At 42.5% G+C, this 15,750-nt stretch overlaps 1 protein-coding gene and 1 long non-coding RNA gene across 4 annotated transcripts in view; one reads left to right on the top strand and one right to left on the bottom strand.

Annotated features, from left to right (window-relative positions):
* Positions 1-1,699: 1,699 nt before the first annotated feature.
* On the bottom strand, positions 1,700-14,909 carry znf628 (zinc finger protein 628). The gene is made up of 8 exons (XM_061819691.1): positions 14,149-14,909; positions 13,008-13,080; positions 10,648-11,586; positions 9,430-9,600; positions 8,961-9,285; positions 6,876-7,030; positions 6,470-6,712; positions 1,700-5,666 (listed from the first exon to the last, which is right to left on the bottom strand). Exons 1-8 carry the CDS (start codon positions 14,526-14,528, stop codon positions 3,750-3,752), a joined length of 4,203 nt encoding a protein of 1,400 aa, XP_061675675.1. The 5' UTR covers positions 14,529-14,909; the 3' UTR covers positions 1,700-3,749.
* The window catches only part of LOC133500758 (uncharacterized), a 39,553-nt gene continuing 38,416 nt past the window's right edge, over positions 14,614-15,750 (top strand). For 2 of the 3 annotated variants that reach the window (XR_009795022.1, XR_009795024.1), the window contains exon 1: positions 14,681-14,742. This is a non-coding gene — a long non-coding RNA (uncharacterized LOC133500758). Of the gene's footprint in view, positions 14,743-15,750 lie in introns of all 3 variants that reach the window. The other variant, XR_009795023.1, reaches the window with a different exon arrangement.

The following is a 15,750-nucleotide window of genomic DNA, read 5'->3' as shown; positions in this document are numbered from 1 at the left end:
TTTGAACTTGATTTTGAAATCCAATGTTCAGCATGTAAAACATTATTAACGAAACTTCCTATATTGGTAAACTCACTTTCCTCCATTGTGTCCTAAAAGGAGTAGGTAGGCTAATGTTAATGAGTTTCCATAAGGTATCAGATCAGGTGCACCTTGATTTCAAAACTATCACATGTAGGCCCGCATGACAATTAAATTCTCATTCCAATTCATACAGCCATTGTTTGGCACTATCTCTGACCTCCTGAATTGTTTCTCAATTTGCAGCCGACTCCGAGTTAACAACATAAAGTGACCTCCAGTTAAATGTAGCCATAATCAGGACTGTTAATGACAATAGTGTGTTGGGATTTAGTCCCAGGTACATACAACAATCAAAACAAGGCAGTAGCGTTTTTGTGCAGGTACAGTGTAGAGCTCACGCACGTGACGTCACCATTTTCACGGTGCCATATTGCCGGACAAACAGACCTGCTCAACATTGTTGGAGACATTTATCCAGAGGAGAATATTAATGCCAGAGGCCTGTTGTGCTGTTGGTTGTCACAACAGACAAGACAGATCTTCAAAGATCATTCTCGAGATTACCGTCTGAAAAGATGAGAAAAGATCAATGGATTTCAGGAATAGATAGATGGTGCCCAACCAAATACACACGCCTGTGTAGCAATCACTTCATTTCAGGTTGGAATTAGTTTTCTCAATCTCAAATAACCAAGAAGTATTTATAATGCCAAGTTGACTCATTTGAGAACAATGCCTTTTTTAAAAAAATTAATAAACTGTCACAGAGTGTTTTTTTTGTGGAGGTAAGTGTTTGGCAGCAATACACTTCAGTGTACGGAGGCTATTAAACCCCCGCCCACCCCACAGTAATAGTTAATGAATGCTATTTTGTGTAAAACCAGGGGTCATTTATTTAAATATTGGTATTTGTATTGAAAAAATCTTGAGTGGGTCCATCACTATGTGGGATTTATCCATGATTGAGAACAGATCCAGCAATAAAAGTATTTGTATGCATCCAGACTTTTATACGCTTTCGAACTTTTCTGTGTAAATCTCGACAACTTACTCATCAGATACATGTGTGGATCCAGTTGTCCAAGACAATCACAACTGGGGTAACAGTCCTCTTTCTTATCCCTGAAAACATCAACTGCGGCATTAAATGTGGGTCCTCTATGCCAAATGTCTTTGAATGAATGAATTTTTCCATGTACCTTTGTTTATTATCACCTTCTAAATGTTTCCCTGCATCGGACAGAACTCTGGATGTTGTCCGATAAGACATATTTTCGTTTCGTCTCAACGGACTGAACTTGCAACAATGCTTTGTTAGAACGGCAATATGGCGATGTCACGTCATTTCATGACGGCGGTGCACGAACTCTATGGCACTGAGCCCACTTGGGGAAAGGTAGCAGGGACTGGGTGGAGCAACCATTTTTGAGACAGAGTGAGGGTGCTAGGTGCTTTGTTGAAATATTACATTGCAACCCAGTAGGCTACTGTATGGTTTTATACTTGGCACAAAGTATGTACATTTAGTTTTCGTTTTAGGGGTGCATCAGCACCCTGAAAGTGTCTTGGTGTACAGGCACGGCCCCCTATAGTGAGGGGTCTGTTTACATCCAGTATGTGGTTGAAACCCCCCCCAAAAACTAAACAGTAAAAGAAGCACAACTCATACATGATGTAAACTCATGAGGACATTTATTATTAAGATACTATTGATATGAATAGATTGACCTTTTACATATATTCACAAAAAGATACGTATTTCAACAATACATTGACTGCCTCTGACAGTGTCATTTCAGCTAATATATTAAGGACTATTCAAAAGTTCATGCCCAGCCCATTTGAATGTATAACATTTCTAATATGTGGCAATGTGGCATCACAACACTTTTTTTTTCCTAACTGCATGCTATCAGTTGCAGGAGATTGAAAGTAAAGTGCTAGTTCAGTGAGGAGCCCGTTCATCCTTTACTGACACATAGTTCTGACGTCTTCAACTTTACTGTATGCTTCTCACCAAAAAGTTCAGGATATTACACTTCTGGGTAAGATTTCAGGATTAACTTTAAATGGACTACAACCTTTAACTTAATTTGAGCTTCTTTTAAACTTATGAATGCACACGTCCAAGATGTTTCAGCACTTGCTGGTCTTTAACAAGAAGCTGCAAAGCAAAATTCACAACCAATGTTTTTTTTTTTATTTAGAGAAGTCAGGATAAGCATTACCGAAAATGGATGAATGAATGAAAATGTCCAAATGTCTACTTGTTTTGTCTTTCTGTAGTGCTTCCAGTCTTCCTTTAACTCTGTTTTAATCAACCAACCACATCATCTGGAAAAAAAAAAAACAGATGAAATATTGGGACCACCAAACCAGACCCCCTCCACCCATCAGCTGCGCTTAGAAATTCTGTCCATAAAAGTTAAGAACAGAATTGGTGACCAAGGTCAACTTTGGCAGAGTCCAACGCTCACCTGAAAGGAGTCCAACTTACTGCTGGCAATGCAGACCAAACTCTAGATAATGGTCCCGCAGGGTGCGAACAGCCTGTATCAGGGTTTTTTGGCACCCTATACTCCTGAAGCACTCCGCACAGAACTCCCAGAGGGACATGGGTGAATGCTTTGCCCGGACACAGGTCACCAGGGCTTCCCTCTGGAGCCAGGCCTGAAAGGTGAGGGCCTGGTGGCCGGGCCTGAACCCACAGAGCGCGAAAGGTAAACGTTGGTCCCACTTCCACTGGGAGGGGCCATACGGGTCGGGTACATTGTGAGCTGGCCAGTGACTGAACACAAAGACCTTGAAAGGCCAATCCCTGCCTACAGAATCTGGCTCTTTGGATCAAACACCTGTTAATTTTGGCATTCAGCTCATTGTTAAAAAAAACATTAAGCTGTACTCAAACATTGGACAGTTGGAATTTTCCTGTAAAGGTAAAGGCTATACAGGGAGTTCTTGGTTTGAGACTGTCTCAACCTAAAACGTTTCGACTACACGACACCAGAGTCTTGTCCGCCATTATGGTTCCAGCACCATAGTATTTCTACTTAGCTCATGCATATGGCTTTTCTGTGTTTGTGCGCTGGGAGTTTATTTGCCCTTTTCGCGCACCTTTTTACATATTATGGCCCAAAAGAAGAAAGGTGTTTTTTTTTTTTTAACCGTTCCTCGATCGTTGCCAAGATGGAAAGATTATTTACGTTATGGATCAAGGATCCGAATAAATGTAGGCTGAATAGCAGCCTCATGTTCATTAAGGGAAAAGGCACAGCGTGTTTGCCTAACATTGAAAGAGCAGAAAGGAGAGGACGCCCAGGAGGAAGTTATCGTTAGCAACGGCTACCTGCATTTGCTTACATAGCATGAGCTGAGCGCAGCCTGACTTCATTCTTCACCATCCCAGTCTCCCTTCCCTAAAAGTAAGTGAAGCATCTTATATTTTTTAATGTATTTTTATTTTTTTATATGAAGTACCAACACCCATCCATTTCTGAGCCGCTTATCCCCACGAGGACCACAGGAATGCTGAAGCCAATCCCAGCGGTCATCGTAAATTTTGACTTTCACGGTGAAATCTGTCTTAAGTCGAAATTCGAGTTAAGTCGCTACTGTGGGAAATGATCTCAGTCGTACACCGAGGACTCCCTGTAGTGCATTTTAGGTTCATCCTGAAATTTGACTTGTAAGCCCAATAACCCCCAACTTGTTCTGAGTAGTGTACTTCAATTAGTAAGAGTGGTGCATCTCTTAGTTATATGTCCATTTCCTATTGCGTGTTCTTCTGATGTCTGGACCTCTGCATCATCTGTACAGTTTTCTTTGGAAGACTTTTCCTTAACACCTTCATTTTCACCTTCAAATTTTACATCGTTGTTCTGTGAAATGTCCACATCGACGACTCTGTCCTCTATTAAATTACTTGTGCTCACCTCAATGATGACAATTTCATCGCCCCCTTCCAGTTGGAAGATACCTCCAGCACCAGCTGCATTGCTACAACTGCCACCATCCTCTCCCATCATCCCCCCCTCACGTTCTATCAAGGCTATCATCTGCATACCCTCCTCAGATCCTTGTTCCATCTTGTTGTCATCGCCAACTTCGAACAGCACACGCTGACCGTGGAGGGGGACGAGACTTTGGGCAGAAGTGCAGGAAAGCGGCAAGCTGCTGTCGTCTTCTTGGCTGAAACCGACTTGAGGCTGATCACCTTCCTGTTCCTCAGTGTGAAAGTGGAAGACAAATGAGCCCCCTTGGCCGCACTCTTCTCCTGATTGACTCTCCCCTCCCTTCTCCCCACCCCACTCCTGTAGGAGTGACATCATTCCACCTTTACCTTCTCCCTTGTTGTCACCATCTTGTGCATTTGCCTCAAATTGCAAAACAAGCGACTTCCCCTGCCCACCCAATCCTCCACCCCCCGCCTCTTCAGAGGAGGCATCCCTTTCTTCAAACTGTAGCACATATGACTCTCCTCCCTCATCAACATTCACCCCCTCCTTTGCATGTCCTTCATTATTGAAACACAAAACAAACTGCTTCTCGGGGAAAGTTCCCGCCGAATTCATATCAGTTAATTGTGTTTGGGTGTTGGGAGTTGTAGAAATGCTGGCTGTTGTGGATTCCAAAGTGTCCTCAGTGGATTCTACAACATTGGAAGAAGAGAGACTTTGGAAAGGAGCGTTTGACGGTGGAAGGGTACAGATAGACATGACGGCTCTGCAAGACGGTGATGAGCCCGAGTTGGTGATAGTACCATCAGGCTGCGTTACACTGGTTGTGTTACAGTTCGTCACATCCATGCTCGCTGTCTCAGATTTCTGAAGAGCTGTTTTTGGTTTGCGGCCCCGTCTACCCCTTGCTGTCCGGTTGCTCTTTCCCAAAATGGGCCTACGGAGTAAAGAATCAGCCGGGAGGGAGGCGACTGAGGTGTTGGTATTGTTATTATTGTTGGGTATTATGATGCGGGTCTGCTGGTGTTGTGGGGACACTGCCGGAAACTGGGTAACCTGAGAGTGTGTTTGGCTGTTGAATCCTTGTAGAGTCTGAAACACGGGGACGCTCGCAGGCTCCAGGGGTGCTGGAGGTTGGTTGGCTGTGGGGACCAAAATCAAACTTGACTGAGAGCCATTGGTCGAAGGGCACTGTAGCAGGTAGAAGTTCTGAGGCTGAGATGGAGGTGGTGGCGGTGGCGGAGGGGCTGGGGGTGGTGTGGGAGCTGACAGGGGGATGAGCTGCAAGCCGCTGGCCGTTTGAATCATGAAATAGTTCTGAGAGGTGTTGACGGGAATATTGAGAGCCGGCTGGGAGACGATCAAGCTTCCGTTTTTCCCCGACGATTCCAGGGTGATGGGGTTGAGAAGCATGGTGGTAGTTGTAACCCCTCCGACGCTGGCTTTAACCGACACGCCATCCTTGCCCGCGCCCTCCGGGGAGGGCAATGGGAGGGCACTGCTGTGTGTCCGGATGTGCCTCTGCAAGTATGAGTGCATGACGAACTCTTTAGAACAGTACGGGCATTTGAAGTCCTTCTGTGGGGAATGTGTGCGAAGATGGAGCTGGAGGTTGGAAGAGTGTGTGAAGCACTTGTTGCAGTGTGAGCACCGGAAGGGTCTCTCGCCAGAGTGGGTGCGTTCATGCTGTGGAATACAGTACAAGGGAAAGAGTATGAGCACAGTACTACCTTGACTTTTGAGTGCCCCGAGTTATGAGCAGTCAATTGGTCAACTTTTCTTGCTTTGTTGCCCTGGTGTCTACGGGTTCCCATATATGTCGAAGATGTCTGACTACGAGTCGCCCATAGGTGTCTGTATTGATTCAGTGTTGTTTTAGGTAGTCTTTTGAACAAAAAGTTTTTTTTTAGTTTGTCACGTTTTAGTCATTTTTATAGGTGATGTTTTGTATAAATAAATAAACACTCCATGGTTTTAGTAAAAATAAAATGTATTTCTCTTTTAAATGCACATGGTGTTTCAAATTCAACACACAATTTCAACAAAATATTACCATATTAAGAGTCACTGACAATGGAGTTGTACACTCGCCTCACTTTGGAGCGCGCAGCGTGTAACGGTGTGAATGTGACTGTGAATGGTTGTCTGTGTCTAATTGTGCCCAGTGACTGACTGCCGACCGGTTCAAGATGTAGTCCGCCTTTTGCTGGAAGTGAACTGGGATATGCTCCAGCGCCCCGGGACTCTAACCAGGATAAGCGGTGTTGAGATTGGATGGATTACTATGTTAGAAACATAGACGAGCCATAACTATCAAACAAGCAAAACAAAAATATATTTTGATTATTTGCTTATCAACCACACAACTGGAATATACTCTCTAAGTGTTCCAAGCTTTCTTTCTAAGAAATCATTACAATTATAAAGCTATCTTGTAGTGTTGTGTGTGTGTTTTTTTAATGTCCTGAAAAAGTGAACGTTGCACTGACCTGTTTGAGATTTGATGTCTGCGAGAATGATTTGGAACAGATAGTGCAGACATGAGGCCGCAGTCCAGAATGCATCTGACTGTGTCTTCGCAAGCAGCTCGTGTTCTTGAAGGACTTGCCACACTCTTTACACACGTACGGCCTCTCGCCTGTGTGCTGTCGCAGGTGGTACTGATAATGTGAGCTCCACTTGAACGTGAGCGCACAGTGAGGACACTGGAATGCGCGCACACCTGTGTGCACCTGGGTAAGAGACACATATACTGTATACAATTTTTTGATCCCCTTCAAATATGAACAGTAATAGAATAGCTGCACACCATTAATCAAATCACAAGGATGATATGGAAAAACAACTAACACATACTGTTTGGTCTATACAATTCATTTTTGGATCTTTTCTCACCCGCTGGTGAATAGAGAGCAGTGAGGACCTCTTGAAGCTCTTTCCACACTCTGTGCAGCGGTAGGGTCTCTCTCCAGTATGATCCCTCATGTGGTACTTGAGGCCCGATGAACCTTTGAAGGCTTTTCCGCACTCTGAACAGCGATACGGCCGCTCTGTGTGAAAGAAAAGAAAGCACGATGGGAATTTCCAGCCATGCTAGAATGCACTGAGCCCTAAAGTTATGCTCACAATGAACTGGCTGGCCTCAGCATTAGGTACACCTGGACAGTAATCAAATTTAATGCAAGAGGTCTATCAGTTTCAATACGATTCGACACAGTTTAACAATGTTTAACACTCCCACAATCTATTTATTTTACAGCTATGTAGTAGTGAAGTATATCATACTGAAAGGTGGCTTAACTCTGGTTTTGCTTATGTTAAACACTGTTACCCTATAATGATTGCAACCTTTAAAACAAACATAAACAAAGATAAGATGACATTTACTATAAGAAACACCAGTGAATCTCATTTTATCTTTCCAAAATATTTCTGGAAAAATTTTCCAATTTCACCTTGAATTTGCCTTTATTTAACAGAAATGTTTTCTACTCTGGCCGCAGGTGATAGCAAATCAAGTTCAATGCCTCTTTACATTTTAATTTTAAATAGGAAGAAGCATTCCTTTTTTGTTGGGGGGAAAAAAAAAAATTCAGATTTGGCATTTATTGTGCTTTGAAAAAGTTCCTGACACTGTATTTTTGGCTGTCAAATATATTTTTAAAAAATATCGAAATTAAAGGAAGAATGCTCTTATGGTCAACCTTATGATTTTTAAAATTCATTTGTAAGGTCTTGTATTACATACTGTAATAGTTGTGTGTTGTAGGTGTGCCTAAAAGGGGCATGGCCTAGTGAGTAACATCAGGAGCTGCAGTCGGGTTGGCTGATTACAGTCCAATGTGAGCAAATGGGTGTGAACTGTAGCCTAAAGCAGCTTCAAGTGAGTAGTCACTCACATTTGAAAAATGTATGGGTGTGGTCAGTAATGCCCGCAGATATAAAGTTGCGGGTGGGATTAGGGATGGAATCTCAAGACAATAAAATAAGTTACTGTGTTGTTATACCCGAGTATGTAGTTGTTAGTTAATACCATAATCATAATTTATTGACACTGCACAGACTGAGACAAACATTTTTAAAGAGGTCAATAGACATTCAATGTCAAAACTAAATAAAGACCGTTCACATTTAGATATATGGACAGACTAGTCTAACGTTTGAACTTAGATCAAGTCAAAGTAAATCACAATCTCATGCTTATCGTAGTTAGATACTGAAACATTACCTGTGTTATATCTCTGAAATGTTTTCAGTGTAACTGAATTTCCTTTGGTGAGGCTCATAATGTTGATGACTTTCGACATAAATGCGCTCGCAGTACGTTAAGAAGCTCGGGCCGTGTTTTTGGCATCACTTCCGAACATGCTCAGTACAGTTAACTTGCATTTACTGTTTCCGGGTGAATACTGATTGTTAAGGATCAGGCTTGTTTTGTCACCAACATTTATGAAATAAACACGTAAATTAATGTCAAGACTACACAAAATAAACGACGTCTTTCAATATGTATGTATTTCTACTCGTAACAAATTTTACGCGTTTGATTTTTTTGTGCTTGACTGTGCAGATTTGCGAGTGCGGTGGCGCACTGGGACAAATCATAATGACTAAAGTGAGTGTTCTCATTTTGTATTTGACCATTTGACTGACCCATTCAATAAACGAGTTAAAATGCATTGGAAACTGTAGATTTGCTTGCTCATATGCAACGCCTTTACATTACTTAATAGCCCCCCGTTTCACCTAAGTACATATGAAGCTTGTTAGTACCTCAAGGTTTGGCAATCCAAAGCAAAGCGCAAAAAAAAAAAAAACAACAACAAAAAGACGGTTCATAACTTGGAACATTCCTAAATTGGAGAACTCAGAAGTCAAGGTCCCACTATATAGTTTTATTTAGCTTTATCTAAAATGTTTCTCAGAGGTTTAATGAGATTGTTTGTGTGTTCCTCATAAAGCTAATTTGATGTCCATTACCTCCAGCAGTGATGTTCTTGCTTCCTCCACCCTTTTTGGAGTTTTTAGCCGGTTTGACAGGCAGTTCTTCCTGCTCCTCGCACACGGCTATGACACTGGCATGAATCTCCCGCTTGCCATCCTGCTGCTTGTCAGGAGAGGAAGGAAGCGGGAGGGACAAGGAGAGGGAAGGGGGGCACACTATCTCAGCTTCGGCCTCGGCCAGGAGACGTTGCTCGGGAGTGTGGGAGTGTTGGTGGGTGAGAAGCGAGGACAGCAGTGGGAAGGAGCGGTCACAGGCGGAGCAGCTGAACTGGGAACGGGACTGGGACGAGAGGGAGTGCATCTGGATGTGAAACACAAGCAGAGGATATTTCAGGAAGCAAAAATTAACTTGATACATATTACTGTAGGGTTTTCAACAAATAATGCAGTGCTGTGATTTGAACAGCCCTTTTAGTAGTAGAACCATTAAAAGAAGTGTTCTCACCAGGGACATGTGTCGATTGAGGCCTCCACTGGTCTTGAAAGACTTATTGCAGTTGCCGCATGACAGCCCCACCCATGTGGTTGGAGCTTCTGGCTGGACAGTCTTGGAGCTCTGAATCACCTTACTGAAGCTCTGGAGAAGGTCAAACTGGGACTGGGTGGCGCCCACGCTCTTGAGGACCAAACAAGCAAAGTCATCCACATCAAATAATTTACAGCTTGGTGATGATTTTTTATGTTAACAGTAATTAGACAATGTTGAGAGCAGCTCCAAATCTCGGTGTGAAAGCATCTCTAATGGTCACGCTACATATTTTAATTTGGTTTTGGGTCTGGCCCCTGGTTGGACCCATTAAAAAAATTATTCTACATCGACTGCTGAAACATCGATTGCTACTCAGGATGTCAAGTTGAGGGTTCGTGACATTGGAGTTACTTTACTGTGAGTGGAAGTGTGTGGCTAGGTGATAATTTTGGTCTGTACCTGCCTTGAAGTTCAAATTGACAATAACAAAACGAGTCGTGGGTGGGTCAACTGCTTGCACCGCGTACGATGTTATTTCCGGGTTTCTTAGGGGGGCGTTCGAATAAGACAATAACAAAACACGTCGTGGGTGGGTCAGCTGCTTGCGCCGCATCCATTATGTTATTTCGGGGTTTTTTTGGCGGCGTGGGAATTCACAGCAAAGCGTGTCGTGGGTCACCTGGTCTGGCCGCGGGCAATATGTTATTTCCGGGTTTTGTCGGGGGCATCCGAGTCCTGATTTTTGTTCGAAAACAGAAGCAAAAAAAAAAGAAAAAAAAAATCTCGAAATTTTTGTTCAAAAACCAATTTGTTCCAAAACGGGGATGTTGCTGTATATGGCAATTCACAGGATATACTAGTATTAAGATAGCAGATTTTTGTAATACAAAATGATACAACTTGTTTAAATATACAATGCATATTTCTATTCATTTTATGTTCCAGTGTTTGAACACTTAAATTGGGAGTGATAAATAACAGCTCGAAGCAAGCACGTTTTGCCTCTTTGGGAGAATTGTGGATGAGGACGTGAGAAGAATTATAATTACAATTATAAACAAAGTTTAGTTTGTCTCTATGTCGGAGGATTGTACTTATTGTGGTTGGTCTTCAAGGTATTATTTCATATGCTGGGACGAACTTTATTTAATATCATACAGTGTTACTGGCCTAGAATCAGTTTTTATCACTTACTGAATTGTTTCCATCAGTTGGATCCGTAATTCCAAGGAGCACCTCGGCCGTATGTCCACTTTCAGTTGCTGCGGTCGTCTCTACCACCTCTTCAAAGCCAGCAAGCAGGTGGCCGGCCCCCACCAAGCCATCCGCTACCTCGACCTCTGCAGCCCCTGGTCCCACTTCTCCAGTGGAGGCATGTTCCTCTGGAGCCATATGAATGGACTGGTGCTCCTCGAGTTCAGTCCGCGTAGCGAAAGTGTGGTTGCAGCTGCCGCAGCTGTAAAGCAGAAGACTAGCACCGGTGTCCGTGCTCAGGTGGACCTCCGTCCCGATTGCCCGGGATGCATCCTTGTTCTCCCTCGAGGGGGGGAGGCTGAGCTGGGGGAGCAGGTTTGGATTCTGGGTGGATGACGAGGTGGACAGGAAGACTTCTTCCATCCCCACTCCGTCACTCCCTTCCTGGCTTACATACCCTACCATGGCTGTCAACATAGATGTGGCTTCTTCCTCCGAGCCCACCACCACCACCTCCACCAGGTCGCGCCCCCGCCCTGCATCCTCTGCATTCTTCCCCTCCTTCCCACCCACCCCTGGGTTGGTGTGAGAGTTCTTGTGCAGCGCCAGGTTGGACGAGTGAGTGAAGCTCCGTCCACACTCGCTGCACACGTAGGGTCTCTCGCCCGTGTGTATCCTCATGTGTTGCCTTAAGTTAGTGGACTGAGTGAAGGATTTGTTGCACACAGTGCAGGTGTAAGGTTTGAGACCCAGATGGACGTTTTTGTGTCGCCGTAGACTACTAGAGTTCTTGAAGGCCTTGGGGCAAGTATCGCACGGGTATGGGCACTCGCCAGTGTGCTGGCGCAGGTGATACTGATAATGGGAACTCCATTTAAATGTCAGGGGGCAATATGGACACAAGAAGGTTCTGATTCCAGTGTGGACACTCTGATGCACCTAGTGATGGCAGAGAAATTAAGCTAAGTTAGCAATTTCATGTTTAAAAAATTGTTGCGCATATATTAGTGAAACCACAAAAATGTAAACACCCCTGAAGTCGTACAGTTTGAAAAACAACCAAAACCTATGCAGCGTGATGTCACCTGAGACTTCACCAGATTGTGTGACTTCATCTTCGTTAGCATCTAAGGTACTGCTAAATCCACATGTTTTTCTTTAACCTCCTTTATTTATAGTGATGTTATGTTACATCCAGTAAGCCTATGTGCCACCAGGATTGGAATTTGAAATGTTAAGTGATCACATTTTCAATGGTTGTATTTCTTTCTTAGTCACGTGACGTCACATACTAAGAAAGCGTAACTGGATTGGCTAGCTGTTTGGCTCTGACCTGAAGTAACCCTGCCTGGTGGCACAGACGGTGAATTTTAGACAGCGAATTGTAGCCCGTTGAATTGTTAACATTGAAAAGTTACACTGAAATACAACTATTGAAAATGTGATCACTTTACATTTCAAACTCAAATACTGTTTTCTGTGGCATTTCAAATTCAAATCCTGGTAGCATATATTTACTTCCATATAAGCCTTCCTCTTCACATAAAATTAATGGTGAGAATGTCAAATTTTTGTTTTCAAGTTTTACTTCACAGCATTTAACATCTTTTTACACTTGTATGACAGTGTAGAATACAAAAAAGCATGACGAATGAAGTCGACAGAACTTAATTAGTGCTTCTATTTGTTTCAATGTACAGTATAAGGTGTTCTAAATGTTTACATCATCATCATCAAATAATTGGCAATTGCATTTGAAAAAATCTCAAATTGTTACACAGTGTTAACAAAATGTTAAAATTGTTTAAATTTCATGATAGATTACTGTTTGCCTCTTTTTTTTTTTGCAGCTGAAGAATGACATTCAATTTGCAGCAAAAAGGCATTTTGTGAGTTAGAATAGAGTCAAACACAAGTATGAGTAACATGCATTTTTTTTCCCTCCATAAAAACACAAAAACAGCACAGTAAAGCAAAAATAGGTTTGGACGTGGAACCAAAAAATTCAAAGATGAAGGCAAAAAGGAAACCGTCCCAGGCAGTGCAAATGGTGAAAATTTATCACGCTAAGTTAAATCCATTATAACGTCTGTAGCCGTTTGACTATATTGTTAGAATTTCAATTAATACTTATTTTCCCCGACATGAAGCCCATTCCATTCAATTTGTTTAGGCAAAGGATGTGTAGTTAATCATATTTCAAATACATTTGGGAACACTCGGTGTCTGTACTTTGGTTAACATATTTTTTACACTTGTATAAAAGATAAGAGTGTTATGATCCCATGATTACATTTTTTTTATATATTAACTAAGGGGAAAAAATATAGTTTATGGTTCTATTGTATTTGAAAATGTACCTGGAGAAGAGAGGAGCGCTTGAAGGCTTTACCACAATCCTGACATTTGTAAGGCTTCTCTCCTGAGTGAGACCTGCAAAAAAAAAAAAAAAAAAAAAATCACATTGTCACGCAAACACGCAACTAAGGAGGATTCCAACCCTGTAAAGTAATACAAATGTTTGCATTTATTACTATTGTTAGCACAAAAAAACAACCTATTCCTCTCCAAATATATTTAATTTTGAGGACAGTCATACCTCTAGAATACATGTGATATTCGCAGTAAGTAGTCCATAGTAACAGGATAGTTATACTGATAATCACACTATCAATTTTGTACAGCACCTGTCCTCAGTAAGCTTGTGGTGTGCTGGAGCCTATCCAAGCTGACATTTAGCAACAAGCAGGGCTTAAGCAAATCAGAAGCAGTGAGCGACATTTAAAACCTAAAGTCTACTACTGTATTGATTGCATAAAATTTCATTATAGTCGCTCACCTTCCTGCATATTTGCAGTTTCGCGAATTCACCTATTCATGGATTCGTTGGGGGAACCTATCCACCATTTTTTACGGAAACCTATATTTATTTGTATATTTTCCCATGACTATTCTGTTATTTAGAGTACAGTCTTTTTTTCCCCATCATATTTTAGTCTTTGTGTAGCCGTATCAATCTAATCTGCCCAGGGCCTTCAGAATCAATAGTGCTGACCCATAAAATATAATCTATACAAACGAATCCGATTTGACATTTTTCCTCATATGGCCAGATCGCTGGCGTTTAACAATGTCTGCATTTTTCCATCCTTTTTCTTACTGGTTGGTCAGTCAAATCTAATCAATTTCTGGTGAGGGTGATGCATTTTACTTCAATGTTGAAAGATTTTCCTCAGGTTGACACAGTGAATAAGTGGGTAGCTTCTACCCCGAAGTCAGGCAGGATGGGATCCGGCATCCCTGCACCCTCGTGTGAGGATAAGCGGTAGAGATGATGGATGGATGTTTTTTATCATGTTATAAGATAAATACTGATTGTAAACTATTCCGGTCCATGCTGTTACATGGCGTTTTTCTATGGCATTGATAGTTTCTATAATTGTGACATGATAGCTGTATAAAGAGGTGGATTAAGTCTGGATTAAGTCCCTCGAGGTGTACCTTTGATGATAGAGTAATGCAGATGAGCCCTTAAAGGCCTTGGGACAAAGGTTGCAGCGGTAGGGTCTTTCATTGTTGTGACTTCTTTGGTGGTGCGTGAGCCGGGACGACCACCTGAAGCTCTTGCCGCAGTCCAGACATTGGAAGGGATGTTCGGACTGCTCTGCCTGCGGGGTCGACTCAGATGACGCCTCCATGTCCAGAACAACCTCTACGTTGTCCAGCACAGCCTTGTTGCCCTCCACCAGTCCCCCCCTCTCTCTGTCATCCTCGCCCTCCTCACCTGAGCCGAGGAGGGATGGGAAAGGAGAGAGGGAGGCGGAGGACTGTGCAGCCAAGAGTTCCGCTTGAACCACCAGAGTGGCTACCGAGTTTGCCATGACAGGTCAAGGTATTCCTTGGGTTCAGATCAGTTTTGGAACATAGTGTGACACTACAATCAGTCCATCCTTTGTTGTTGTTGTTGTTGCTACTGCTGCTCTAGTGCTGGACTTCCGTCCCACCACCGGAAGGAGCAGATGCCGTTCCAGCTCTATAACAAAACTTACGTGAAGAAGAAAAGAAAAAATAATCCGGCGTTACTCTTCACTTGTGGTAAGAACGTCCCACATTCCCACTTTTCTCACACATTCCTGCCTAACTTCTCTCTTTACTCACTGCCCTTTCCCAGCATATCATTGCTTTCTTGCCATACACAAACACGAACTAGTAGTACTCCACAAAATGTCCTCGTTTAAACCCAATGCGAGACCCGCTAGATAAAAATAAACAATTGAGAAATTCCGTTTTTCTGTCTTTTTTTGTTTTCAACTGTGTCAACAAAACAGTCAATGATACTTACTGGCCCGCATTTGGCCCTAGTCTGAGCAAAACCACGTCGATATAATTTTCGATAATGAAGCGTGAAAACTGGTTAAATTTAAACTCGTCTCGTATCTATAATTCCTGCATAAACAATATTGTTGATAACAACAGAATGAGATGCATACCGCAGTGCTAATCCACACAACCTTAACAATAAACACCAGCACAGCCTATTCTCCACCCGAAGTCGGTTTCCAAGAACAACGACGGTGATTGGCTGTTACGGAAAAATTATGAGCTTTTCCTATTGGCTAGGTCTATCCAAAGCGTTTTCGATCTTTATTCTTATTCTGTTCATTATAATCGTGGCATCGTTTCAAATGGGAAGTTGTATGTATAATAACTCATAAACAACTTATTTACACTTTTACGCATAAAACGTTGAACTTCATTTGTCTATACCCAAAGCACTCTGGGATATGTAGTGTGTACGCATACCGGAAATCATGTTTTTGAACGCTCAGGGTGTTTGGAGTCATTCATCGTTCTCTCTCCTACTCCATCAATTTTTCCCCCAGCACTACTTTGCTGCACCTCTAATTTCCTCTGTAGTGTCACATATAAAACATTATATCAACGTGGACTAATAAAATAAATTTCGTTAGCAGTAGGCTCATATTGGATTCGATGTTTCGGAGGTTTTGTTTCGTCCTTTTTGGCCATAATTCCTCAAGGCGTGTTTGGTGTAAACACCACACTGTTGGTCACCGAAACAGCGCCCTACCTACAATGAAGTTT

Source organism: Syngnathoides biaculeatus, chromosome 5 (genome assembly GCF_019802595.1).
Source record: "Syngnathoides biaculeatus isolate LvHL_M chromosome 5, ASM1980259v1, whole genome shotgun sequence".
Taxonomy (NCBI): domain Eukaryota; kingdom Metazoa; phylum Chordata; class Actinopteri; order Syngnathiformes; family Syngnathidae; genus Syngnathoides; species Syngnathoides biaculeatus.
The sequence above is the reverse complement of the archived record's forward strand: the minus strand, read 5'-3'. Positions and strand labels throughout refer to the sequence as shown.